Source organism: Gavialis gangeticus, unplaced genomic scaffold (genome assembly GCF_001723915.1).
Source record: "Gavialis gangeticus isolate Ggan-Ray unplaced genomic scaffold, GavGan_comp1, whole genome shotgun sequence".
NCBI lineage: Eukaryota > Metazoa > Chordata > Crocodylia > Gavialidae > Gavialis > Gavialis gangeticus.
The window spans coordinates 87,831,240-87,858,980 of record NW_017729022.1 but is presented as its reverse complement, the minus strand read 5'-3'; the positions used below and the strand labels follow the sequence as shown (position 1 = coordinate 87,858,980).

The following is a 27,741-nucleotide window of genomic DNA, read 5'->3' as shown; positions in this document are numbered from 1 at the left end:
TATAGTCTTTCTCTTTCTTCCTTTTGTAAATCAATATGCTATATTAACACATATGGACCTGCCAATATCTTTAATGAGGTTTATGGTGGCCTCTAGTGGTAATTATATGCATAGAAAATTTCCGTATTGATTTCCAGCTGATGATTGCAACTGGAGGAAAACCTAAATGTTGACAACTGTAAATACTGAGTTGTGTTTATGTTGTGGAAAAGATCTGGGACTTTGCAGTCTCATCTAGCACGGTGGGGAAAGAGCCATCTAGCAGATATTGCATGTAACTGGCATGAGGTAAAGAAAATTAAAAATGGCTTAAAGGAGGAGAAAGTCCTTCAACAGCTCTTCATTACTTTGTATATGGTGCCATAAATGCCCTTTGTTTTCTATTCATTATCATGTTGCCTTTTCTTTTGATTAATAGTATTGGGAAATAATATTGTTCAATATTGTGTTTTAAAGCTTCTTTCACAGTCTTCTGATTATTTGATTTTTAAAGGACACGATATCCTATTTCAGCTCCGGGCAGCTGTAAAAGATCTGAAAAAAAGCTCTTCTAGCAGACAGACAAATTGATCCAGAGAGAAAGAGAGACAAAAAATAGACCACTGAAAACCAGCTGTGCAGGAAGCAAAACACTGTAATAGGACTGAATATGAAATGATCAGAGAAATAGTATTAGGTTTTGAGCAGTAATAGATCCTTTTATCAACTTGTTGCTTGCACTTAATTGTTTGTCCTCTCCTTTGGCAAATTCCTCAGCTACATTTCAGAGATCTGGCAATATCCTTCTATGATATCAGGGCAAGCTCCATGTCTCTCCTATGTAAGGTGAAATCCTGTTACGCCCAGTACGACCACCTAGGTTGGAGGAAATGTTAATGGCTTTAGCACATGTCATTTATCATTTCTCTCAAATCCACCTTGAAACCATTATCATTATAAAAAAGCCTTAATGCCAGAGAAAAGTGTTTTTCTGTGATACACCATTCAGAAATCTTTCACATTATGTTCTCCCTTCCTTTCTCCAACACCAAGAGCAGTTGATAGTTCTGTAAAATGTTCTTAAACTGCCAGGTAAAACATTGGATTAAGAAGGATTACGCAGTAATGATGAAGTTCACCCCAGACATGATGTTGTCTGTGTTCAGTGGGTCTGAAAGAATCCCCTCCTAACTCTGTTGTTAGCTGTGACTGTGCTTTTTATAGAGTTCATCCAGGTGCTCTAAACTACAAGTATCCAAAAATATTCTCAGTGGAAGGTAAGATGATTGCTTAGAAGGGATGGGACTCTACTTGCCTTCAGTTTTGTTTTAAGTAATGCAGCACATTTCATAGTAAATTAAAAGAATAACATTCTAGAGTACCTTCCAAAAAGCACCCAAAACTTGCTGGCAACTTAAATGCTGTTACCCTTATAATACTCCTCAAGGAGACTGTTGTTTATCCTTGTTTCTCAGGCTAAAAAATGGGTATCAGAGAGACAAAAAAGTCAGGTAGTTATGAAGTGTCTGATATAAAAATATAATGGATGTTTCCTAGCTATAGCCTACCATTCAAATTTCTTAGCCCATTCTCTCCCTCTCTTTATAGCAAGGGGTGTTTTGAAAATCCCACAGAAACCCAGATTCTCTCTCATCTTTCTCTGGGCAGCTGACATATGAAGCTGCTTTTATTATCACTCTAGGCTATTCTTTAGTTTTTCTACCCTGCTAGAGCTCCCTTGGCTTGTCCTGCATTATCTTCAAAGCACAAAGTGCACTATTATTTCCCTTTTACACAAGGCGCATGTATGTCCCTGTTAGTCTGTGGCAATGAACAGGCAATGTAAGAACCATATCGTGTGACTCCCAAATGAAACCAGCTGCATATTATTTTCACTTCAGTAATGAAGTCTATGCTTGACCAAAGTATGTAAGCTGGCAAGCTACTCTTTAGACTCGATTTGATTAGAACAGATTTTTTCTAGTCATTTTTGTTTGGGTTTCATGCTTAGAAAATAGAAGTATGGTCAGAAATCTGAATTTGTTACTACCTCTGCTCCCAATGAGTCAGATTTGCTGCTAGTCTAAGCCTACAGGATTTTATTAAGTCAGTGGAAGGGCCATCTTTCAGTACTGGTGTGAATCATAACTACTTAATAGGGCTGTGCGCATGTCCAGATCAAAGCCCTGGCTTCGTTAGGCTTTCCGAACAGCTTTGGAAAAGCTTTGGAGCCGCTTCGGAGATCTGGCCATAGGGTATAATAGGGAATCAATGAAATATCAATACCTTTGTTGTTTTTTGTCTGATTTGGATGAAATTTGCAGAGATGGTAGGCTGTGCTAAGAGCATGAAGCTGGCCAAGGTTCAAGAATATTGGTGCAGGGGTTCAGGGGGAACTGCACCCCAAATTTTTGAAAGCAAAACTCATGTCATGTCCATGTGTTATAACACAGGGGCGTGAAAACTGCAGGGGTGGTGGCTGCTAGTGAGGCCACAAAGCCTGACAAGTTTCAAGAAGTTTGGTGCTGGAGTTTGGGGGGAACTGCACCTCAAGCTGCAGACAAGTAAAACTCGTGACATGGGTGACACTGTGTGTGTTAAGGCGCAGCAGTATGAAAGCTGCAGGGATGGTAGCCCCTGCTGCAGCCAAAAGCGTGCCAGCTGTTGAGGAGATTGGTGCAGGGCTTCTGGGTTCTGGGGCCCTGCACCCCTAGCTGCTGACAGGCAAAACTGCTCTAGGATAGGTAAAGATAGATAGGATAGGTAAAGACTAACCCAACCATGGTTAGAGGCCTGCCCTGAGACCAAGACCCCAGAGCACTGGGTGCTGTGCAAACACCCAGGAAGCTATTGTCCTGACCCCAGGTGTATACAGTCAGGATAGACAGGACAGGCTCCTTATTCCCACTGAGCATGCCTGAAACACCTGGGGGGTTCACTGATACATCCCAAATCCTTCAGGGCCTCTGTGGTACATGGAAATCAAAGCTCTGCATCCTTGCTGAGACCTGAAAAGCCGAGCTCCTGTCTGTGTGAAGGCTGGTGTCGGGTCACTGCTTGAGCAGTGTCCATCCAGCACACCAGCCATGTGAGGCAGCATGGAAACATGGTCATTCTCAGCCAGCCCAACCCCAGGACAGCAGTGATTACCTTTCCAGTGCCAGGTAACACTGCTCCCCTGTTCCAACACAGGTGATGTGAAGGGTGACACCCTGATAGATATTGGCAGTGGCCCCACCATTTACCAGCTCCTTTCTGCCTGTTTAACGAGATCATCATTTTGGACTATACAAACCGGAACTGCCAGGAGCTGGAGAAGTGGCTGAAGAAGGAGCCGGGAGCATTTGACTGGACTCCAGTGGTGAAATATATGTGCAAGCTGAAGGGACAGAGGTAGGAGGATTGGCTACTGACACCCCCTTCAAGGGAAGGGGTCTTTCCCTCCTTTTTTGGAGGGAATGAGGGTTTTTGGAGAATCAGTATGCTAAAGGTGTCAATAGGAAATTAAACGTATTTAATTTGCTAAGGCGGTGACTAAGTTTAAGTTAGCCAAGGGAGTCAAGGAGAATAAGAAATCCTTCTTTAGGTACCCAGGGAGCAGAAGAAAAACAAGTGGAAGTGTGAGACCCCTGATTAACACCTCAGGACAGCTGGTAACAGACACTCAGGAAAAAACTGAACTCCTGAATACCCACTTTGCTTCGGTATTTCACCAGACCAAGAGGAAAGACAAGTGAGATAAGGATCACAGGGGACATGCCAGGACTGTTAGCCTTCCCACTGTGGATGCTGAGCTGGTGCAAAACTGGTTAGAAAAGCCAGACATTAATAAATCAGCAGAACCAGATGGACTCCATCCGAGAGTGCTGATGGAGCTGGCTGGGGTCATTGCAGGACCCCTGGCAAAACTCTTTCAGAAATCATGGAACACAGGGGAGATCCCTGAGGGTTGGAAGAAGGCCAACATTGTGCCCGTCTTCAAGAAGGGAAAGAGGGAGGACACAGGCAATGATAGGCCAATCAGCCTAACCTCCATCCCAGGGAAAATCCTGGAAAAACTCATTAGAGAATCTATGCGTGATATGCACATGGAGAGTAAGATCCTGAATTACAGCCAGCGTGGCTTCATCGCAGGTAGAACTTGTCTTACCAGTCTCATCTTCTACAACCAGGTCTCTCACCACCTGGACACAGGAGAGAAGGTCAATGTTATATACCTAGATTTCCAAAAGGCTTTTGATCTAGTATCCCATGATATCCTTGTGGAAAAATTGGAAGACTGTTGGCTTAACTGCTCGACAGTTCAGTGGATGGAAAACTGGCCGTATGGTAGGACCCAGAGAGTTCTCATGAATGGATCTGTGTCATCCTAGCAAGAAGTGGCCAGTGGTGTCCCTCAGGGGTCCGTGCTTGGACCGGTGCTTTTCAACATCTTTATCAGTGATTTGGATGCGGGGGTGAAAAGCTTACTGGCCAGGTTTGTGGACGACACCAAGTTATGGGGCAGCATGGTCACACCAAAGGATAGGTTGCAGATACAGGTGGACCTGAACAGGCTGGAGAGTTGGGAAGACAGGAACTAGATGAAGTTCAACACTCAGAAGTATAAGGTGCTCCATCTGGGGCCAAACAATCCCCAACAGACCTCAGGCTCGGTGACAACAATTTGACTTGCACCACAGCCAAAAGGGACCTACGGATAATGCTCGACCATCGCATGAATGTGAGCTGGCAGTGCAACGCTGTGGCCAGCAGGGCAAACAACATGCTGCCACCCATATGATCAGGGACTTGCAATACAAGCCCTATGAGGAAAGGCTGAGGGACTTGGGCCTCTTCAACCTACAGAAGAGTAGGCTGAGAGGGGACTTGGTAGCAGCTTACCGCTATGTCAGGGGAGTACGTCAAGGGCTAGGTGAACAGCCCTAGGGAAGACCAGGAGCAATGGATACAAACTGCTGGAAGGCTGCTTCGGGCTCAAGTCCAAGGAAAACTCCACAATCAGGGTATCCAGACTGTGGAATAAACTCCCTCCAGAAGTGGTACAGTCACCTACCCTGGAAATCTTCAAAAGGAGATCGGACAGTCACCTTGCTGGGGTCACTTGACCCCAGTTGTCTTTTCCTGCCTATTGAAGCGGACTGGACCCGATGATCTACGAGGTCCCTTCCAGTCCCTTCCAATCTATGAATCCATGAAAACCCTAGAAAACCCCACACTATATATTTTTGCAGTCAATTCAACCTTTCCTGGTGAGTTTCTGTATAATTCCAGCAGAGGGCTCATCAGCCCTTCATTCTAGCTAAGCTCTCAACAGCCTTCTCTCCCATGAAGGAGAGGGCCTCCAGACAGGATCTTTATCTCTGCCGCCTTGCAAAGGGCCATGATGTGAATAAGGCAATGCAAATAGTAGGTGGGAAAACAGCTGCAGCTGTAGCTACATGCTGCAACTCTAGCAGTTTCTCCTGATGTGATACAGCTGGTGCTAACCAACTCAAGTAACTTTAATTTAGTCTCTCTGGTCCTGGGGCTTCCACAGCTAAATGCTTCCCATGCTGGCATCTAAGCTCCACTGAAGCAGCTTTGGGGGTGTCTGCACAGCGTGGCCTTGTTCCTCTGGTTTGCAGTGCAGATGCACCCCGAGTCTCCCTCTGGGGACCCTGAGCTCAGAGTTAGGGGCCTTTCTCTGTCTGGGAACAAGTGCAGGTGCCTGGCCATGGCTTCAGTGGCTTCTTGTGGCAGTAAGGTCTACAGCCTCATTGTGTATAATGGGGAGGACGAGCATCCCCTCTTCAAGGCACTGCTGTTCAGTTTCATTGAATGGCCTCCCATTTCTATCCATACAAGCTTCTAGCCAGGCAGGTGACTGAGAGGTTTAATGCACTCAATATTTCTTCCCAGGGAAAAGTGGGCTGAGAAGGAAGAGAAACTGAGGAAGAAAGTGAAGCAGGTTCTAAAATGTGATGTGAGGAAACCCAACTCTCTGGCCCCCCTGACACTGCCTGCGGCCGACTGCCTGCTCTCCATGCTGTGCTTGGAAGCTGCCTGCAAAGACCTGGGCACCTTTCATGGTTCCCTGAAGAACATCAGCTCCCTGCTAAAGCCAGGGGGACACTTGGTAACAGTGACGGTGCTGAAAGAAGCCTACTACATGGTTGACCAGCGCTGCTTCTCCTGCCTGTACCTGGACCAGGAGTCAGTGGAAGAAGCCATTAAAGATGCTGGGTTTGACATCAAGTTCTTCAAGGAGATTCAGGAACATTCCCCAAACACCTTTGCAGACTTTGGAGCCTTGCTCCATGTGGTTGCATGCAAGCCGGGCCCTAAACCAGCACAATGAAGAGCGTTGCTCAGTATTGACGCCAGCTTGAATCCTTATTTGTCTGCTCTGCATCACACCCAGAAAATGCTGATGCACAGCATAGCAGGTGAGCCACTTTGGCCAAAAATTACCTCTTGCTTTTCAATAAAGTGGAGCTGGAAACCTCTGCCAGCTTGAAAGGATTGTTAGTGCTCCCTACCACCTTTGGGGGGAGGCGGCTGTCTCCTGCAGTGTTGGTGGGTTCAGTGGAGGAGCCAGCTTCCAGAAACAAGAGAACCTTGTTAGTGAAGTTCCCTTCATTAGTAAATAAAGGAAAGGGGAGGGAAGTAAGTGGGAGCCATCTGTGACTCAGAGCCCTGGGTCCCAGTGTGCAGTGTCTCGATCGCTATGCTTGCACCTTCTTGCCAGTCTAAGCCCAGCAGGTGCCCTGTTTGGGGTGCAAGCTGCCAGTGTGGAGCTGGAGCCAAGCCCTGGTCCCCACGGGAAAGGTCAGTGCAAGCGCGGCGCACGTGCGCAAGCAGGGACCCGGGCAGCGCAGCAGAGGCTTGGCCGCCTGGAGGCGTGCGGCGATTGGCTGGGAGGGATTCCGTTCTGTGCGCTGATTGGTCTGCCTGCGACCCTCTGTGATTCCATTGTACTGGCAGGGGCAGGGATGCAGGATGCGGGGCCGGGCCAAGAGGGGCTATCCTTGCTAGCAAGATTTGCACGGAATCCTACCCCCACCTTCTTTTTTTATATTTTTAAAGAGGAAAAGAATTAAATGAAAACCCTTTGTGCAGGAAGAGTGGAAAGAAACCGTGTGGGTTCTTCTGGAGAGTCGCTGGCCCTTCCTTGTCACAGCAGTCATGTTTTTGAGAGGAGAGGGGGTGGAAGTGGCAGTGAAACTTGGAACGGTGGCGGTGTGTGCCAATAAGTGTGCATGCGCGTGCACAACACTTGCTACAATCAGCGCGGCCATCCCCGCAAGCAAAGTGGGGGATCGATGCGGGTAGTTACAGATGATGTTTGCGTCTCCATGCATGTTAACATGCGTCAAGACCGATAACATAGATTTTCTGTGCATCCATACAGAGCATACCCCCGCACTCCCCCCAAAAAAACAAACCACAAAACAAAACAAAAAAAACACTGTGGAGAGTGACATCTTCTCGGTGCTGCCCTCCTAGTGCTTCAAAGCAGCCCTGGCAGGTAGGATGGAAAACCCAAGAAAAGCCCATTCCATGCCGGGCATCGCAGCCAGCGTGCAAAGACAGACACTCACCACATGGAACTGTGTGAAGCAAGGCTGACAGCTCATGTGGCAGGCATGCCGCGGCCTCATGGGCTTGAGCAGAACACGTGGTCTGATTGGCTGGGGCATTTCCCTCCCCGCCAATCAGGAGACAGCAGGAGGAAGGCTTGCGCGCCCTGCCTTAGAGACAAAGTAACAAAGTGGAGCTGAGGGGGACTGACCTCCCCAGGCTTTCCTATTGGTCCCCCATAGGGGAGCAGGGCCTCCAGAGAGAATAAAAGGCCACGTGGCGAGTGCACAGATGACATCAGCAATGGACAACAGCGGACAGCAGAGAAGAGCTGGTAGAGCTGGCCAGCAGGGGGGAGCAGTAACTCCAGAAGCGCCCTGAAGAGACAGGAGCAGCGGGTCCCTGCCATAGCAGGGGAGATGGGCTGAGAAGAGCTGGTAGAGCTGGCTAGCAGGGTGGGGAGCAGTAACCCTGGAAGCGCCCTGAAGAGGCAGTGCCCAGACGAGGTGAGACCCAGCCACGGAGCTCTCTCCACCCTCTGTGCTGGAGCCTGGGGGGGGTGGCGGGCTGCAGAAATATGGCCTGCCACTGGGGACCTACGGCCCCTCTGCAGGCCTGGGGGCATGAAAGGCTGTGGGGAGTAACATCCCGAGCCACATGGGTGCAGTATGGCTCATAGTTCCTGTCAAGCACCGGTGACCCGGGGGGTGGGCAGCGGTCAGGCTTGCAAGTTTCCGTTCCTTCCCTTAAGGCATCATTTGGGGGGACAGTGGGCGAGGTCCCTGGGCCTCGGCCACAGTTGTCCCTTAAGGCGTCATTCAGGTGGGCAGAGGCTCAGGTCTGTAGCCTTTTCCGGTGCCCCCTTAAGGCGTCATTTGGAGGGACAGCAGGCAGGGTTGGTTTGTCTCTGCCCGTTGTCCTCTCTTAAGGTGTCATTTGGGTCAGCAGCAGGGAGGGCCGGAGGGCCCCCGCAGTTCTCCCTTAAGGTGTCATTCGGGTAGGCAGCGGCAAGGTCCGTAGGCCCCCACTGTCCTCCCTTAAGGTGCCATTTGGGTTGGCAGCAGGTAAGGTCCGAGCCTCTGTAGTTCTACTTTAAGTTGCCTTTAGCGGGGGCAGCGGGCAAGGTCTGTAGGGCTTGGCCCGCAGCCCCCACTTAAGGCATCATTTGGGGCTGCAGCAGGCAAGGGCCGGAAGGTCTCCGCTGTCTGCTCTTGGGGTCATCTTGCCGAGCTGCGGTGTGGTGCTGCCCCGCTTGCAAAAGGATCAAGTACTGACAGTCTTTCACACCCCCAAGCCTGAGCTATGGTGTGATGCTGCCTAGCTCTATGGGCGGTCAAGCACTAATGGTCACTTGAGGGGATTTGTGCCCTCTCAAGACCATCGGGAAGTACGAGACTAATGCAATTGATGGGGCCTTCCTCGGCACTTCCTCGGTGCCTGGCATCTTTCACCTCCAAGTTCATCCTTCCCTGCTGCGCTGTTTCTCCTCTCCTTTCCTGTCATTTCACCTCCAAGTTTCCCCACCTGCTGCCCTCTTTCATTTCTGCAGTGGTCCTCTTGTGACCACTGCATGCTGAGTGCCTATGAGCTGGCCACCCAGGATGCTGAATCCCTTGCTGAAAAGGGATTAGTGGGAGACATCACTCATCTTTGCTGTCCGGTTGCACCTGTCACCTGAAGCTTCAGCTGTGAATCTCATGAATCAGGTTGCCTTCAGGGGTCAACCCACATTGATTGCCACCAGAAAGAGAAGGATAGAAGATGACAGAAAAGCAGGTGTGAGCTGGCCTGCTATTTAAGGGATGAATAAAATTGATCTGCCAGCCACCTCCTTGGTGCCTGGTGCCTTTCACCTCCAAGTTCCTGCTCCCCCACTGCACTGTTTCTCTAATCTTCTCTCCTGTTATTTCACATCCAAGTTTCCCCACCCGCTGCCCCCTTTCATTTCTGCAGTGGTTCCCTTGTAACCACTGCATGCTGAGTGCCTCCGAGCTGGTCACCCAGGATGCTGAATCCCTTGCTGAAAAGGGATTGATGGAAGACATCACTTGACTTGGCTCTACAGGAGTCAAGTGTCGGAGACTGGACCGGCCACCTGAGGCCGCAGCCCCGAATCCCTGAAAACTGGTCCTCTTTGAGGGTCGATGCACATCACCCCAGGAAGGACAAGCAGATGAAATGGCAGAGGAGCAGCAGTGAACTGACCAGGAGGGAAGAAAGCCAGGCCAACCTAACAGGAGGCAAAGGTAAGAGAATTTGAACATGGGGAATGTCTGCTCCACGGGTTCTATTGCTAAGTTGCACACCCTGGGATTTGGGAGGTTTGGGATGGTGGGATTTCCTGTGCCCCTGGTCTGGGAACAAGGTCCATGTACCCTGCCTTTATTGTTGCTCATCTGAGGCTACTTTGTGAGGTTGGCCAGAGGTATTGCCCATGGGTTATGGGGAAAGTTGCAGGTTTCCAGAGGATACTAAGTGCATTAAGAGTTCAGCTGCTAGATGTGTGCTCTGCTCTGTTCACTTACAGCCCATCTCGGTCTCTGTTCTTGCAGGCCTCGGAAGAACCGGAAGGAGAAGCAGATGGGGAAGCAGCAGGGAAGAGGCGAGGTAGGAGAAAAGCCAGTCAGAGAAATGGGATGTGAAGGAAAGGGACTCTGGACAGAGTGGCCTCCCTGCCTTTAGGTCTCAATCATGTCTTAGCCAAATTTCGGCTTTGTGAGCCCTTGGGCGAGCTCCCTGTAACTCAGAAATGAGTCTCTGCCCTTGATGCTGTTGCACTTATGCAGCAGTCAGGTGGAAGGTGGACAACCCTGTAATCAAGGTGTATGTCACCACCACCATGTTTGTAAAAGCTGTGGATCTGCTTAGTGGTCTTGCACAGCACAGCCACCCTGTAATCGGGGTCCAGGCCAGCTGTCAGACCTGGCTGCCAATGGCACAGCAACCCATAAGTGGGGTGCCTGCTGCTTTCTAACACAAGAAAGAGAATGTCTGTAGCACTGGATGTCCTGTAATTGGGAGTCAAAGTCCACTGCTATTCCCAGCCAGTCAGAGAGGTGCCCCTGTAAGCAGGGTGGACGTAGCCTCCTTCCGCTGGCCGTAGAGAGCCCAAGCAGTCTGCAGTGTTGTGCTGCAGGATGGCCTTGCAGACCAGAGCCGAGTCTTGTGGGATGACAGCCAACTCTTTAAAACCAGAAGCATGATGAACTTCCTGTGGTCTGGGTTGAAGTCTAGCCTCCTTTCTGATCCCTGTGTCCAGGCACCTGTCCTTTTTCATGCATCTGTGTCTGATACTCTACGTCTGAACCCCTGGGCCGCCCTGTAACAAGGGTGCGAGTCCCGTGCTCCTGGTGGAGGGCTAAATAGCACAGAGCAGTGGACCACCCTGTAAGCAGGGCCCAGGTCTCTATGTGCCTTTGGGAACAGCTCTGTCCTTTGCCTGGCCTGATGCCCTCCCTGTAAGCAGGGCTCTGGGCCCTTCCCTTTTGCCCCTCATGGGCAGTCTGACTAGCCAGATGGGCCATGCCCTGTAACGAGGGTTTGGGTCCTGTGCTTCCTGTTGCACAGCTAGGTTCTGCAGAGCTGTGGATGGCCCTGTAAGCAGGGTTCTAGTCATAATGTACCTTTAGGGACAGCTCTGTCCTTTCCCTGGTCTGACAGCCCTTCCTGTAAGCAGGGCTCTTGGTCTTTGCCTTTTGCCTGCCCCCCCCCCCGGGAAGTGTGACTAGTCAGACAGACCGTGCCCTGTAACAAGGGTGCGAGTCCCATGTCTCTTGATGGAGAGCTAGATTCTCCAGAGCTGTGGACCACCCTGTAAGCAGGGTCCAAGTCACAATGTACCTTTGAAGACAGCTCTGTCTTTTGCCAGGCCTGTTGGCACTCCCTGTAAGCAGGGCTCTGGGCCTTTCCCTTTTGCCCCTCTTGGGCAGTGTGGCTAGTCACATGGACCATGCCCTGTAACAAGGGTTCAGGTCCTGTGCGCCCTGTTGCACAGCTAGGTTCTGCGGAGCTGTGGACTGCCCTGTAAGCAGGGTTCAGGTCACAATGTGCCTTTAGGGACAGCTCCATCCTTTGCCAGGCCTGATGGCCCTCCCTGTAAGCAGGGCTCTGGGCCTCCCTTTTGCCCCCCATGGGCAGTCTGACTAGCCAGACGGGCCATGCCCTGTAACGAGGGCACTGGTCTCAGCCTTCTTGCCCCCTGGGAGCGGAGGAGGATTTTCAGTGTAAGGCTCGAGTTTGAGCAGTTTGCAGCATCGAGCTCCTTTCTGGCCTGGGAACACTTTTTCCCTTGTCAGTGTGTGGAGAGCGAGAGAGAGGAGCGCCTGGGAGCAAAAGCGTTTGTTATTTTCTTTTTGTTGTTAAAATCACTGCAGCGTACTTTATTTTCTTCCCAATGCTGGGAAAGGGGCAAGATGTGTCCTCGAAGCCTTCTCCTCCCACCTCCATACCTAGGGGGATGAATTTCCAGGCCTTTTGGCCTCGGGGAATGTTAGGCTCACTCTGTAATATTTTTGGGCACATGGCCTCCCTGTATGTCAGGGTACAGGCTTTAGGCCCCCTCTTTTTGGGTTCCTTTGGGCACTTGGTAGCTTGATTGCAGAGTTTCTGCCCTCTTTGAGAGAAGGCCACATATTCCCCACCTGAGTCCCTGGGGATGAGTGCCCTGGCACTTGGCCAGCCTTTCGTCTGCGCCCCCATCCCTGGCCTACAGCCTGAAAGCAGGATCCACGTCCCCTTGATTCGGGTCGGGTTGGGTCTCATTCCACTTGGTGAGGTTGGCCAGAGATGATACCTACAGATTACAGGGAAGGTTGCAGGCTTCTGGAGGATACTGAGTGCATTCGGACCCCTGAGGCTTCGTGACCTTCCAGTAACTCAGGTCCAGGTCTCTTCTCCTCTGTTTTGCTGCTCCTGGCACCATTGAGATAGTCTCCCCTCCTACCCTGTAAACAGGGTTGTGCCCCACCCCATCTGACCTTGGGGGAGGAGGCCTCATTTAGCCCTTTGGGCTCTGTGGCAGCCATGATGGGAGGCTGAAGTCATGGCCCTTGTGTCCCCGGACACGGGGCTGCTTTGAGCCCTGATGGAGATTGCCTGAGGCACCCATCAGCTGGCATTTAGGGCTTTACAGGTTTTCTCTCTGGGCTTCATGCCCCAGCAGCCAGCTGTGTGCAGGGAGCACCACCCTATAAACAAGATTGCTGATGTTTGTGGTCACCTTCATGGTGCTGCCCTAGCACTTCTGTCCAGAGTCCTGGCCCCTTGCACTCTGCTTCTGGCTGGCCCAGATGTCGGCAGCTGAGACCACAGACGTCTGCCCTCCCCTGTTTCCGCAGACAGAGGACAGTGGCTGCAGGTCCAGGTAAGGATAAAAGAGGGAGCAAAGTTGGGGCCTGCATCTTCCATCATGCTGACTTGCATCCCATTTCTGTCTTGTCCTTTTTGCCTCCAGAGGAAGAAGCAGAGAAGACAACAGACAAATGGGAGTTAACCGATAACCAGGGCAGAAAACCGTGCCAGCCCACCAGGAGACAAAGGTAAGAGAGTTTGGGTAAAGACTAGGGGTAAGTGAGCCATGGAAGGCTTGTAGTGCCAGGAGGTCCTGGGTCTCCCGGCTTATAAGCAAGGCACAGGCCTCCTGCTCTACTTTCTCCAAATCTTAGGCTACTTTGTGTGGTTGGGCAGAGGGGTTATCTAGGGATTACAGGGAGGCTGCAGGAACCCCTTCACGGCGGGGCTGAAAAGGGAGAAGCTACAGCCACTCAATATGCACTCAGGCAGTGTTGACTTACTCCTTCACCACCAAGTCCTCCAAGGACTGCAAGAACAAAGACTGAGACAGGGTGTGAGGTGGGAGGAAAGCCAGCCAAGAAAAAGGATGTGAAGAAAAGGGACTCTGGACACAGTGACCACCCTGCCCTTAGGTCTCAGTCATGTAAGAGCCAAAATGTGGCTGAGGGAGCCTTGGAGCAGTGGGACCTCCCTGTAAGCAGGAAGCCAGTCACACCACCTTTGTTTCAAAAGGACACCAAACTCGTGACTATAACGTGCGCTGTGAGCACATTCTTTGATATTTTTAGTGGGGTGTGCAATTCTTTGCCAGTCAACTCCACTTCTGTTTTGTGTACTATTGCAGGTCCCTGAAGGGCAGCTGGAGAAGAAGGAACAGAAGCAGGACAAGAAAGCTCAGAAACAACAGGTGTGGGTTGGGGTAGACAGGAGGAAGAGAGGCACATGTTTAATGTATGCTTAGATAAGTACAGATGGAGACTTTTGTGTGCGTCTCTACACTTTCAAATACTCATTAGGAGCAAGCAGCTGCACGCTTCAAGTTGCACTGTGCATTGTCTTGGGTTGGTCCTGATTGTAGGCAATGAGGTTGAGGCATTGTGCTAGCTGTGCATATTGATGTGTGGTAGTCTAGGTTTTTGCAGGTTGTTTGGCTTTGCTAGTTGAGTAGTTGATCAAAATAGATGTGATTGAAGGTAGCGTGTAGGGTTTTCTGGGTTTGGTTGCTGAGCAGTTCTTGGTGTTAGTGTAGAAATGCAGGTCTGTGCTCAGTTGTTAGTGGCTTGAGTGTAGCATGCTTTGGCTGTAGGTTGTGGGGCCAATTTGAGGCTGTTTGTGTTGTGATTTCTTTGCATCTGTAAGTTAAGACTCCATGGATGTTTGAAAGGGTTAATCTCCATCTCCACGGAGACAAAGATCTCCTGTGTCCAAATGATCCTAAAGGTAGTTGGTGTGCTCAACATCAAACCGGATGTGCATAGCTGAACAATAAACGGTATAAAAAACTTTTCACCTTGTGGCTGGTGCTCTCCTACATTGAGAAGACTTGGTCATTATCCTTTCCTGTTGAGAGCTGCCTGGAGGAATAAACCTTCATTCTGTCTACTGATCTGTGTTCTTACTTGTTGAATGCAAATATTTCCTGTTCTGATTTACAAATGGTAAAATAATGGAATAGGTGATGCCTAGTCACCAATTTACAACTGTTAATGCACTGTAGGAAATCAGTCCTGATTTATTTGAGGAAATAAAAAATAAGGTACAGTGAAGTTGTGGTGCTTGGGTGCAATCTGTTGAAGTTCAGCTGTCCCTTGCCTCAAAAGAAAAAAATAGTCTTAATAAAAAGAAAATGCTCAGGAAACTTTGTGAGCTTCTTGGTGTTTTTTTAGTCTAGTTGTTTCAGACCTTCTTGTCTGATTGCCTTGAATACAAGTCTTGCTATTTCTAATGGCATGGTGTGGGTGCTTTTTAATATAAAATAAAATGGACCTGAGGATGTATCTTAAGCAACAAGGTCCAAGCTGTCACTGAGCTACCAACTAACCAGTTGGGTTTGGATTATGATGCCGTACGAGGATACGGCAGAGACACAGCTGCTAGGCAGGCACCGGGGGTGTCTAGGGCCCTTGTGGGTCCAGCCACTGCTCTGAGCATCCTCCACATCTATGACATGCATTTGGGGCATGATCAGTCCTGGCTCTGAGGGATGGGGGTGGTGCAGCAGCAACTCCTACCATATCCATTTTGGGATGTGTTCCTTAAGGACAAGAAGGGACTGAGGCAGGGAGCAGTTCAGTGCTGTTACCTTGGAAAACTGCTTCTGCAACATTCCCAAGGGCTAGATGCACGGGGTATTGAAGAGGTGAGAGTGTAACAGGGTGCTCTGACCCCTTTTAGGAGCACTGGGGCTGAGGGCTATTGGAGTAGGGATGTTGGGCAAGGAAGTGGCCTAGAGATGCATGGGTCTCTGCCAGTGCAGAGTTCACGACTGCCCCAAGCTCAGCACCTTCCAACACCAAGGCTGTGGGCGGCTACTAGTCCAGCTGGGCTCAGAGAACCTCCTGCTCTTGTCAAGGGTGAGGGGTTCAGGGCCAGCCACAGTGCCACAAGCCAGGAGAACCCGCTGCAAGCATTCACAGCCCAGTGCAACCCATCAATACTGGGTGGTCTATTGGTGCCATGGGCAGGAGCTGTGGGGTGTGCCAATTTGGGGGCTCAGGCCAAGCTGTGACCCAACAGCAGCCAGGTAAGACATTGACACTGGAGAGGCTCCAGGTCAGGACCAGTGCCGCTGAAGCTTTTAAGAGGCAGGGCCCGTGCAAGCCCCCCAGAACCAGGCTCAGCTGCACTCTGACACTGGGGTGAGCTTTGCCCCTGAGTCCAATCCTGTGCACTGAGCGGGAGAAGGGCTTGTAGCAATTGTTGGTTTTTGATGAGCTGCACAGCTGCAGTTTGAATCTAGGGGATGCACAGCAGGAGGAAGGAGAGTGTGCTGGGGGTACTCAAGAGTTGGTAGCTAACTCTGGGTTTGCATCATGCCAAGCAGGACACTTGGGGTCAGAGCCAAAAGGGGATAGTGGCTCTTTCAGAGGCTTGTACCCATGCTAGTTGGATAGAGCTGGCTTCAGTAAGGAGCACGGGCTTCGAGGGGTTCTGCATTAGTGCTGACTCACACTTGCCTGTCTCTCCTTTGCTGCATTCATCAATTAAGTTACCCTCTTCCTGCAACCCCACAACAGCTCCTCTGCTGGACCCACCAATAGCACAGGAGGCAGGAAACAAGTTAAAAAATTGGGGGAATCATAAAATAAACCCTCACAAACTGGCCAAGGTTTCCAGCTCCATTTTATTTAGAGGTGGAGGATGCCACTTCCCTAGAGCAATTTCCACGTGATAGCAGATAAGAGTATTTTCTGGGCCTGATTTGGAGCAGACCTGCTTTAAGCAGGTGAGAGTCATTCTGGGCAATGATCCTCATTGGGTGTCCTGGTATGAGAGATGGGGATGGGAGATATTGGGGAAAGAGGATGCATGTGGCCGTGCCTGTATACAGTGACCTGCAAGAAAGGTTAATGTCAGGATCTTGGAGAACCTGGTCCTGGGTCAACATCCAGACAGAGATTGTCTCTGCTGCACTCACATGCCCCTGCCTGCCAGGCATAAAGTGCAACCAACAGGCCCCAGGGGCCTTGGTCTGGGCAGGGAATAGCGTGACCACCCCAGGCAGTGCAGGACAAGGCCCTCCTATCCACTTCCCCTCTTTGTCTGGCCCCTACCACAGTGGCATTAACAGGGGGGCTGGTTTGTAGCAGGGGCATTTAACATAGATGGGGCAGTCACACGGCGCCATCTCAGGGCCAGGATGTTCTTGGCTCAAAGCAAGTCAGCAGGGCTTAACAGAGCTGCAAGCAGCCACGTGATGCTGTGAGTGTGTGTCTGCATGGGGTAACCCCAGCGTGGTGCCCTTGGCTGTCCCCTCAGCTGTGCTGCTGCCCTGGCTCAGCCTAAGCAGCAGGCATCCCAGGAGGAGTGCCCTGCATCACCCCTTGTCTCCAGGTCCATCTGCCCCATGGTGCAGGGGTGACAGCAGCTGCTCGTTCTCTTCAAGGGCTGCGCAGTTGAGGCATTGAAACTGCACTGGGCACAACACAGCTGACTGGGGGAGCTGGTCACACCATCTCCACCCTCTGGTCAGGGAACTAATTAAGGGGCACACTGCTACCCAGTGACCTGCAAGCTAGGCTCTAAACAGCTTCTGTCCCCTGCTCCCTACCTCATTCCTGCTCTTTCTTACCAGACTAATGCAACCTGCTGCTTGCATGCCACCAGACTGATCAGGTCGGTGTAATCTGAGATGGTTTTGGGAGCAGGTTCTGGATCCCCTTGGATGTGTTCAGCGACGCACCCAGCATCTCTTACAGCTGTCCCCACTGACTCCTGGTCCAGGCCCAGGCAGGAGAAGTTGTGCTGCCTAACCAAGTAGTAGGTCCCTTTCAGAACTGCATTTAACACCAGGTGTCCCCCCTGGCTTCACCAGGGAGCTGATGTTCTTCACAGCAGCACGAAAGGTGCACAGGTCTTTGCAGACAGCTTCCAAGCACAGAATGGAGAGCAGGCAGTCAGCCGTGGGCAGCATCACGGGGACCAGAGGGTTGGGTTTTCTCACATCACATTTCAGAATCTGCTTCACTTTCTTCCTCAGTTTGTCTTCCTTCTCAGCCCACTTTTCCTTGGGAAGAAATGTCTAGTGAGTGATACTGTTGGGTTACCTGCCTGCCTGGGGGCTCGTGTACAGAGAAACAGGAGGCCGTTCAATGAAACCAGAAGGCAGAGCATTAAAATGGACAAAAGGGGATGCTCTTGCCCACGCGGTGCACAATCTGGCTTTGGAATTTGCTCCTGTAAGAGGCCAGGAACCAGGCAGGAGGTGGAGATGGTAACATGCTGCCAGGACCAAAGGGCTGGATTAAAACCACCTTGAGTGGCTCTGCACCATCCTTGGATGACAGCATCAGCACAGCCTGAGTGATAACCAGGAGGTCCCCTCTGCTAGGAAGAAGGTGCTAATTCGTATAATAGAAAATGAGGGCTGAAAGGGACCTCAGTTCAACCCTCTGCTCAAAGCAAGACCATACTCTATCATCCCAACCTAGGCTTTGTCTAGCTAGGTCCCTCCAAGGATGGAGATGCCACCACCTCTCTGGGTAACCTGTTCAGTGCTTTACCACCATCCTAATGAAAAATTTCTTGCTAATATCTAACCTCAGTTTCCCTTGCTGCAACTTGAGACCATTGTTCCTTGCACCTGGAGGGACGAACTCCTGCAGTCACTGCGTACGGACCTGACAGTTGTCATACCATGAATTGTTTGCACTGCCTCATTCACCTAGTGCCAGTGGTGCACAGTACATGGTGCAATGGAATAGTAGGCAGATTGCAGGATCTAATGAAGGAAGCAGGTTTCTGCACACTAATGTCCATGCCTCTCTGAATCAGGTGGTGTCTAAGGTGCCACCCTACCCTGCATTCTGCCCAAGACAGATATCCAAAACTACTTTGCTGCAATACTGTGACCCTCGGAGGTTAAGCCAGTGTGTGGGGCCAGGCCAGCCTGGCTCACTACAGAGCCTGGCATAGTGGAGCCATGGTGCTGTATTTCCTCCCAGAAGTGGTTTTTTTGGTTCCTATATTAAAAACTCCTCCTGTATCCATCACACTTCTGCTCTGACTGGTGCCCTAGGAAGTGTGTTGTTGTGGTTTCAACTTGCAGGCCACCACAAACCCTCATCCCCTCCAGGAGAGGGAGGGAAAGGCCCCTTCTGCCTTAGTGGGTGCCAGCAGCCAGGCTCCTACTTCTGTTCTTCCAGCTCACACACATATTTCACTGCCAGGGTCAAGTCAAACACTCCTGGCTCCTTCTTCAGCCACTTCTCCGGCTCCTGGTGGTTCCAGTTCGTATAGTCCGAAATGATGATCTCATTAAACTTCTCACAGGCAGAAAGGAGCTGGTAAATGGTAGGGCTACTGCCAATATCTATCAGGGTGTCACCCTTCACATCACCTGTGTTGGAAGAGGGGAGAGCATCATGACCCTAGCACGGGAAGCACTCACCCCTGTCTGGGGGTTGTGCTGATTGCGGGTGCTTCTTCCTAATTGCTGCCTTGTGCAATTGCACAGTGCGAACTGTGTAACTGTTTTTTAGCGTGCTTTGAGCTGCCAAGGGAACCACAAGGCCCAGTTGGCAGAGTGTTGGAGGTGGAGTTATATATATAGATTTAGATATAGATATTTATTATATAGAGAAAAATAAATATGTTTGCAAAAAAAAAATTGCTGCCTCAGGCAGGTGATGCACTGGCTGGTATCTCCTTGCAGTGCACCAGCAACCCAACCCAGTGTTCACATGGCCAGGACCTGGGCTCCTCTGGCTCAAGCCCACAGCAGGGATGCAGGACACTGTAGCCCTTCAAAGGCTTTGGACAAGTCCATGAATCTTTCTCCTTCCTGCATGCTGAATGGGGATCATGAGTGAACTATTCCCATGAGCCCAACCTCCTGGTCCCAAAAAACCTGTGTCTCCCCTTGCACAAGTCCCGAGGTGCAGGCCCACAGTCCCACCTCTCCCTAGTCTCTGGCCTTACGCTCCCCAGCTCCAGGTCTGCCAGTGCCACATGTGCCTCAAAACCACCTGCTAGTCCAGCCTCCACCTTGATTGAACAGAGACTAGCACCCACATGTACCCAGGTGAGGAACCTCAGTAGCCAAAACTCTTGGCAACATATTCACATGGTGGGTGGCAGACTTTACCTACTGCCCCTGGCTCCAGAGAGGAGCCGACAGTGTGTGACACAGCACTGCAGAAAGCTGCTCCATCCTAGCCCTACAGCTGCTCATTACCTAGACAGTGGTTTTGTCTCTTGTCATTTGTATTGGCCAGACATTCCCTGGCATTGCAAAAGCAATATCCCTGCCCCAGGGTCCACCCTATTGTCAGAAAGCCTGAAATTCCCCTTTAGAGATCATGTTGCAGCACAGAGCAAAGGCAACGTGATAGACCTTTTAGTCCTATCCTTGGAAAGGGATCCCTGCAGGGCACAGTGCTGTGGACTCACCTGCAGAGAATACCTTATGCAGGTTTCTCAGGTCTGATGTCATAAGACTGTTCTTATTTGAAAAGACTGCCAAAGTTGTACCATGTTTCCAAGTAGTCTCTAGGGTTGAAATGTACCTGGTAGACTTCCACCTCTGTGAAATTTGCAGGCGTGTCTATCATGCTGGAGTGTGTTCCTCTCCCCCTGGGCATCTGGGGTTAGAGCACTTGGGGATAAGGCCCTTGAAAAAGCTTGTAATGTCAGATCATGTAGGTTGGCTTAAACGGGCACTGGGAGGTTTGTTCAGAGCCAGGGCTCTGCCTCCACTTCCTTCTGTGTCACAGTTGGTTCCCATCTGCCTCCCTGTCCTTTATTTAATTATTAATAAACTAGCTTGTTCCTGGAAGCTGGCTACAGCTCTTCTCTTGAACCCACCAACAACTCATGAGGCAGGCAAAAAATGGGGAGGGGGCACAATCAAGATCCCCTCCAAACTGGCCACGGTTTCCAGCTCCATTGTATTAAGAAGTGAAAGATGCCTCTTTGCACAATTATTTTGCATATTGTACTGAATAGAGGCATGCATGATTCAGAGCAGAAAGTGAAGCTTCATGAAGGTGCACTTCATCCTGGGCAATGCTCCTCAGTAGGGCTGTGCGAGGCTTCAGACAGTGCTTCGGATCTGGAGAAGCGTTGGACACTTTGATGTCTGAAGCAACATGTCCAGATCAAAGCACTGGCTTTGTTAGGTTTTCTGAAGCACTTTGGAAAAGCTTTGGAGCCGCTTCGGCGATCCGGTCATAGGGTATAATGGGGAATCAATGAACTATCTATAACCTTGTTGTTTTTTGTCTGATTTGGATGAAACTTGCATGAAATGTAACCTCTGCTGAGATCATGAAGCCTGCCAAGTTTCAAGGTCAGTGCAGGGGTTTGGGAAGGACTGCACCCCAAATTTCTAAAAGCAAAACTCATGTCACATGTATGTGTTATACCACAGGGGGAGTGAAAACTGCCAAAGTGATAGCCCCTCATGAGGCCACAAAGCCTGCCAAGTTTCAAGAAGATCGGTGCAGGGACTTGGGAGGAACTGCACCTCAAGCTGCTGAAAGGCAAAACTCGTGACATAGATGAGCCTGAGTGTGTTAAGGCGCAGCAGGATAAAAACTGCAGGGTAGGTAGCCCCTGCTGTGGCCACAAAGCCTGCCAGCTGTTGAGGAGATCAGTGCAGGGGTTCTGGGGCCCTGCACCTCTGGCTGCTGACAGGCAAAACTTGTGCCATGGGTGCTTGTGCTACTGACTGTGTCTGTCTTGGGGCGGCGGGGGAGCGGTGGGGTGGAAACTACTGCAGGCCTGGCTGCTAAGCTACTGTGTTACCAGTTACCAATCAATCATGATTCACTCAGGGACCAGCTCAATACACAGTTACTAGCTAATGTAACCAGTTAATTAGCATCAATTAACACCTACAAAACCACAGACTAAGGAGAGGAAATAATCAATACAGACAATCAACTGCCCCAAGACAGACACAGTTGCACAAGCATCCATGTCACGAGTTTTGTCTGTCAGCAGCTAGAGGGCCTGTGAGGCTCTTCAGGGGGAACCCTGCTCCCTCTGCTGGGTCAGCTCACCCCAGCTCTTCTTGGGCCTCCTGCGTCATTCCCCAGAGTCACTGTCAGCAGCCCCCCACACCAGTTCAGCTTCTGCTTTTATCCCCTCCGGCAGTCCCTCCCTAGCTTGCAAACTGGACAACCAGGGCTCAGGGTGGCTGGCCCACCACTCTGGCCATCCCCCTTCCATGCGAATAAAGGGATTGAAAACCCATTCTTTAAATTGGCTTCTCCTTTTCCACAAGGCAGGGCTCCCCTGCTCCACCATTGGGGTTGCTCAGAGTTCACTGGCACTGTTTCTAGCCCAGAGTAAGTATCTCAAGCCAATCTGGTGAGCCCACATTGGCAGCCTGTTACACACTATTTTGCTATAATGCTCATTTTACCTTCATACCTGATTCCACTTAGCACTCAGCAAGTTTTCTTATAACACTCACGATCACCATTTTGATTTGTCAAAAACTTTTGGTTTTGCTTAATGCTATTTCCACTTAATGCTTGTTTTTTTCGGGAACCAATTAAAAGCACTAATCGGGGGCTGCCTGTATCTTCATTTTTGTTGGTTACTTTTACATCACAAATTACAAAGCAGAGATTAAATTTAGCATAAGCTAAACATGACAATTGGATTTAATGACGTTGACTCGCTAAACAACCAGTCAATTTGATCATGGACCTAAATTGAAAGTAATTCTGTATGAAGCACAGATATCTATGGCATGTAAATATATTGTTTACCTCCTCCCCACAAAAAAGGTTAGATCCTAGATGAGGAGAACTTTGGGAGAAGGGTTGCCTCTTTGAACAGTGCCTAATGTTGTATGATATTATGAATGTAAAAGGCTCAATACAACTTGGTCAGCCTCCAGGCAACACTACAATATATATATTAAATAATAATAGTAATTATAATTAATAATAATTTCTGCTTCTCCCTCAAAGGGGGAAGCAAGCAGAAATTTATCATAATGATAATTATCCTTATCTTTATCAAAACACAGTTGGTCCTAATTTGTAAGGCACCTTTTGATGGTCATGCTTGCTCTTTTGCTGGTACAAATTCTGCATCTATCCCTAACCTAAGTCAATAGGAAATCACAACTCATATTTCCAACTTTTAGTCCTTATCCACAACTAGAATCTGTTCTTTATGCCTCTTCCCACCTTAGGTCCTAAAGTGGCTGCCAAGAAATGAATGCTGTAAATCCAAGGTTGAAAAAGGTAAAAAGTGGGTTTATGTCAAGCCATATGGCTCTGGATGCCTCTTTCTCTTAAAGGCAATAGATTTCTTAGAGCTGTAGCTAAAATTAATTATGTGGAAGGTGATGTATTCTTCGTCTTCTAAAGGAATCAAAAGAATGCTTCATTTGTGTGGTTTGTCTGAAAGAAGCTGTTAACATTGATAGGATATTAAATCTGAAGGTCCAAAAATGCAGAGGTGGCAGTAGCAACACCTTTCAGTGCCAGACCGAATTGTTATTGTCTGTTCACAGCCAACATTTTGAGGTTTAAAATATTTCCAATAATAATTCCACATAAAGAGAGTTTATGGCCAGGCTGAAATTTGAGTAGCCATATAAACTCCTGGTAAAAATAAAGCTGACATTCTAACAAGTTTGATGGACTCAAAACCATTTTTATCCAATTATTTTATCATTTCCATCAGGCACAGAGGGATGAAAGTATTTAATCTATTCTCACACTTGCTTGTTGGGTTTGTGACACTGGCTGCCTCTACATGAGACTCTGACTGTGCAGTAGCTCGTTCCTATTATGCAGTAGTGTTGTGTGGCAGGAAGCATGATGCAATACTACTGTGCAGTAGTAATGAGCTACTGCACAATCAGTGTCACCTAACAGCCGTTCAGTGATGCTGTTGCACAGTAACTCTGGTTACTCTGAAGTCATTTAGTACTTATTTATACAAGTAATAAATAACTACACAATAATGATTGCACAGTCAGCATCTCACAGTGTTGCGGCCACTGTCGTGTAATTTAAGATAGATTTCCTGCCTAGCCCCTTGGCCTCATCAGGGCTCTTGCTCCCCATCTGGTGGACTGTGAGGCTGCCAGCTTCCAAGTCCCTGGTCTACCCAGCTCTGTGCCTCATTGGATCTTTGGCTTTGTCCAGTATTCAAGGAGACAAAGAGGCATCCAGGAAGCCAGCTTTCAAACTCCCTAAGTACCTAGACAGGTTGGAGCTTGACAAAAAAAAGTGTCTTAATGTTATGAAATTTCCCTTCCCAAGGAAAATTTTTCATTTCTGATTTTTCATTCATATTCCGACCAAAAAAGAAAACATGGAAAAAAAGACAGAAAGGATAAGAAAAGGAAAAGGAAAAAGGAAAAAAAAAAGAAAAAAAAAGAAAAATTCTAGTTGTTGCACAACTTTAGTTTCACCATTTTTGGGGCTTCATTTTAAAGATGAGACTCAAAGCAGAGTCTGGACTCCTTACAATTTTTAAAGTCCTCAGTGCTCTTTTTCTAAAGGTAGAGGTGTTTGTCAGGCAGTAAGTCTGCCTTGGATGCTCTGCCAAATGAAATTCCCAATGCAGGTGCAATTGTGGGGGATGGGAAGGGAAAGGACGGATACAAAAATCAGTGTAAGCTATTGGATACTTAAAACCCAGAAGCTGTAAATTATATTCTTCATCTGAAGCATCAATCATGCTTATGTTTTCCAGGCAATTACCATTCTAATCCCTTGGTTTCATATGTTCATTTCTCTAGAAACATTTGCTTTGCTTTATGATTGTGAATATAATTTATTTCTTTTACAGCAACACCTAGAGGACCCAGCCCTGCTCATTGGATCCTGTACCTATGTGGGTTGGAATTGTCTATGATTCGAATAAAAAATTAATGTTATACATCTTTTGTTCTATATGCAACAGATGCAATGCAAACAAACTTCTTGGGCACAGCAGGTTCCAAATAACTGTCTATATAACATGTTACTTGCATAAGTACAGGTTACATATGGCTGCCCTTGTGCAGTTCCAGTAGCTTATGTTGCACAGAAGACAGTGAGTGCCACCTAGTGAGCTCACAAACTATTTAAAGGAATATTACCCCATTCCTACACACTGCATTGCTGTTAAAGTAAATAATTTTAACTATCCTTAGGGTGGTAGCATATATTTTATATGTTTTTGCATTTAAACAAATCATAGTAGTACTCTTTTAGGTAGGTAAGTAAGTGCTGAAGCAGAAACCTTGATATGAAAATTTCCCTGAGTGAGTGCTAGTACTTAAACAAATTGGGTTTTGATTAACTGGAGTGTAACATGGTGTGACTTCCTAGGGCTGTGCATAGGAAATCAGGGCTCATTACCTGAGCTACCCAACATTAGGTGGCAGAATAATACTTAAATATTCAGCTCTTTCCTCTGACTCATATTAGTAGATGGGAACTATCAGGTCCAATTCAGGGTAGCAGTGTACTGGAGAGCCTCTGTGGAGAAGAAGGAAAGAAAGGTGGGGACAGGAAGATGAGATTCAAAAACATTGCAAAGCAGAGCCAAGTTCAAGAATAAAGCCTTAGTAAACCATCTGGACACTGGTGTCAAACGTGGACTGGCCAAGTTTGCTGATGACACCAAACTTTGGGGAAGAGTGTCCACACTTGAGGATAGGCTGGTGATCCAGGTTGACCTTGATAGGTTTGTAAGGTGGGTGGATGAAAACCTGATGGTATTCAATATGGAGAAATGCAAGGTGCTCCACCTCAGGAATAGAAGTCCACATTACACTTATAGGCTCAGCGGTGCTACACTCGCTATCACCATGACCAATAAAGGCAGGGAGCTGGACTTGGGGGGTCATGATTGACCACAAGATGAATATGAGCCATCAATGCTGCATTTGGCAAAGTGAACAAAACTCTGGCTTGCATCTACCAATGCATCTCAAGCAAGACCCAGGATGTCATCCTCCCACTGTACTCGACCTTGGCAAGGCCACAGGTGGAGTACTGCATCCAATTCCGGGCTTCACAATTTAAGAAGGATGTGGAGAAACTTGAAAGAGTCCAGAGGAGAGCCACGCATATGATCAGAGGACAAGAGAACAGACCTTAAAGAGAGGCTACGAGCCATGAAACTCTTCAGCCTGGAGAAGCGCAGGCTCAGGGGTGACATGGTGGCAGCCTATAACTACATCGGGGTGTGCATCAGGATCTGGGGGAATGCCTGTTCACCACAGCATCCCAGGGGATGACAAAGTCCAAAGGTCATAAACTCCTGCAAGACTGGATGGACATAAGAAAAACTTCTTTACTGTCTGAGCTCCCAAGGTCTGGGACAGACTCTCCCAGAGGTGGTGCAAGCACCTGCTCTGCACACTTCCAAGAAACATTTGGATGCTTATCTTGCTGGGATCCTTTGACCCTAGCTGACTTCATGTCCTTTGGGCAGGGAGCTGGACCTTACGATCTTATGAGGTCCCTTCCAGCCCTAATGTCTATGAAATCTGTGAAAGTCTATGAAGTTTCTGTTTATTGTTGCTAATAAGCATACAGTACACAAAACCCAAAGACAAATAAGTTTGGTCTTTATCTCCTCTGAAATGTTAAATATAGAACAGGGGTGTCAAAGGCATCACTCCTGGACCACATCTGGACCAACCCCACATGTTGCATACAGTGCATGGAGCCAGTCTATCATGCACTGCATGCGGTTCCCTTGGCAGACAATCCTTGTATGCAGGCTCTGGGGCTGGATCAGATCTCCAAACCATCCCTGCACGCCAGAGCTAGCACACAGGGTGAGCCAGCACAGCCCCCGCATGCAGTGTATGCCCTGTGCTGGCCCTGTGTGCCATGAACTGGACCCAGTGTGTACACTGTTTGCATCACGGGGGGCTTAGTCTGGAGCATGCACTGCATGCAGCTCTCCACTGGACCAGTCCTGCAAGCTGACTCCAGGGCCAGTCTGGATCAGGCCCACAAAGCAGCCCCACACCTGAACTGTACGTAGGGCCAGTCCAACAGGGTGCCACATGCAGCCCACACCCTCTGTTGGCTCTGTATAAGAGGCCCAGACCAATGCCAGCAAGGGATGCATGCAGCATGCAGGGCTGATCTAAGACACATGCTGCATGAGCTGCCTGTCTGGGGCCAGTGTATGGGCCCAGGCCAGCCTACAGAGCCAAATGAGTTTGACACCCCTGATCTACACCATCTGCTCCCAGGAGGTTACTCCATTCAAATATATCTGGAATATACAATGTACTGTAAGCAGTACGCGTACATATGATGGATTGGTAAGCAGGGCAGAAGCCCTGGTGCTGCCTAAGGGTGGGGGGGAGGATGGACTGGAGCTAGGGGGCTAGAAACACCTCAGGAAGTGATTTAGGCCAGCACTTCTGCTCAAGGCAGGATCACCCCAAACTAAGCCATCCCAGCCAAATGTTTATCTAAGCTGCTTTTAAAAACTCCTAGGGGTGGAGATTCTACAACCCTTCGAGACAATCCATTCTAATGCTTAACCACCCTCATAATGAGAAAAATCTTCCTAATCTCCAGCATAAATATCCCTTATTGTATTTGAAGAGCATTATTTCTTGTTCTGTCCCCTTCAGCCAAAGGGAATAGTTTATCACCACCCTTTCCAGAACTACCCTTCAGGTCTTTAAAGACTGTTATCAGATCCACCCCACTTCAGTCTTCTCTTCTCCAGACTAAATAAGCCAAGCTCTTCCAAGTTTTTCTTGTAAACCATGTTTCCCAGACCTCTAGCTATTTTGTTGCTCTTCACTAGGCTCTTTCTAATTTGCTCATGTCTCTCTTGAAGTGTGGTGCCCAAAACTGAATATAGTACTCCAGGTTTGTCTTGCCCAGTGCTGAATAGAGTAAAATAATCACTTCCCTTGACTCACAAGCAAAGTTATCCAGTTTGAGAGTTTGTGCAATCTGCCTATGTCTTGTCTTTACACCAGTAAATAAGATATAAACATATTGTTTGCCCAGGGACTGAGATACAGAGAGGCAAAATGTATTTTCTAAGGTCAGACAGACATTCACGGTTAGAACCAAGAATAGAACTGAAGGGAAGGAGGGGGTAATCTGCATAGTCAACATGGTGCCTGTGCATCTACACTGGCTTAGACTATTCCAGAAGCTGGAGAAGTCACAAGCGTAGCTTCAACAGTGGTCCTGGTGGCTTTGTAGGGCTTCCTCTGTGTCTCAATATTGACCATAATCT

General features: G+C 48.9%; 1 protein-coding gene, 1 long non-coding RNA gene and 1 pseudogene across 3 annotated transcripts; 2 read left to right on the top strand and 1 right to left on the bottom strand.

The window, feature by feature from the left end:
* The first annotated feature begins 2,305 nt into the window (after window positions 1–2,305).
* On the top strand, window positions 2,306–6,485 carry LOC109296424 (nicotinamide N-methyltransferase-like). Its single transcript, XM_019515835.1, is given in 4 exon segments — window positions 2,306–2,341; window positions 3,144–3,240; window positions 3,243–3,372; window positions 5,881–6,485. Coding segments are annotated over 4 exon segments (702 nt in total). The 3' UTR covers window positions 6,320–6,485.
* Window positions 6,486–9,628: 3,143 nt separating this feature from the next.
* LOC109296259 lies at window positions 9,629–14,600 on the top strand. Of its 2 annotated transcripts, none has more exons than XR_002096935.1 (4): window positions 9,629–9,788; window positions 10,095–12,904; window positions 12,995–13,079; window positions 13,679–14,600. It is a non-coding gene; the product is annotated as an uncharacterized LOC109296259 (long non-coding RNA). The 2 variants fall into 2 exon arrangements; XR_002096936.1 differs by having other exon boundaries at window positions 10,070–12,904.
* A 2,037-nt stretch (window positions 14,601–16,637) lies between these two features.
* On the bottom strand, window positions 16,638–20,447 carry LOC109296423 (annotated as a pseudogene).
* Between the last annotated feature and the right edge of the window lie 7,294 nt (window positions 20,448–27,741).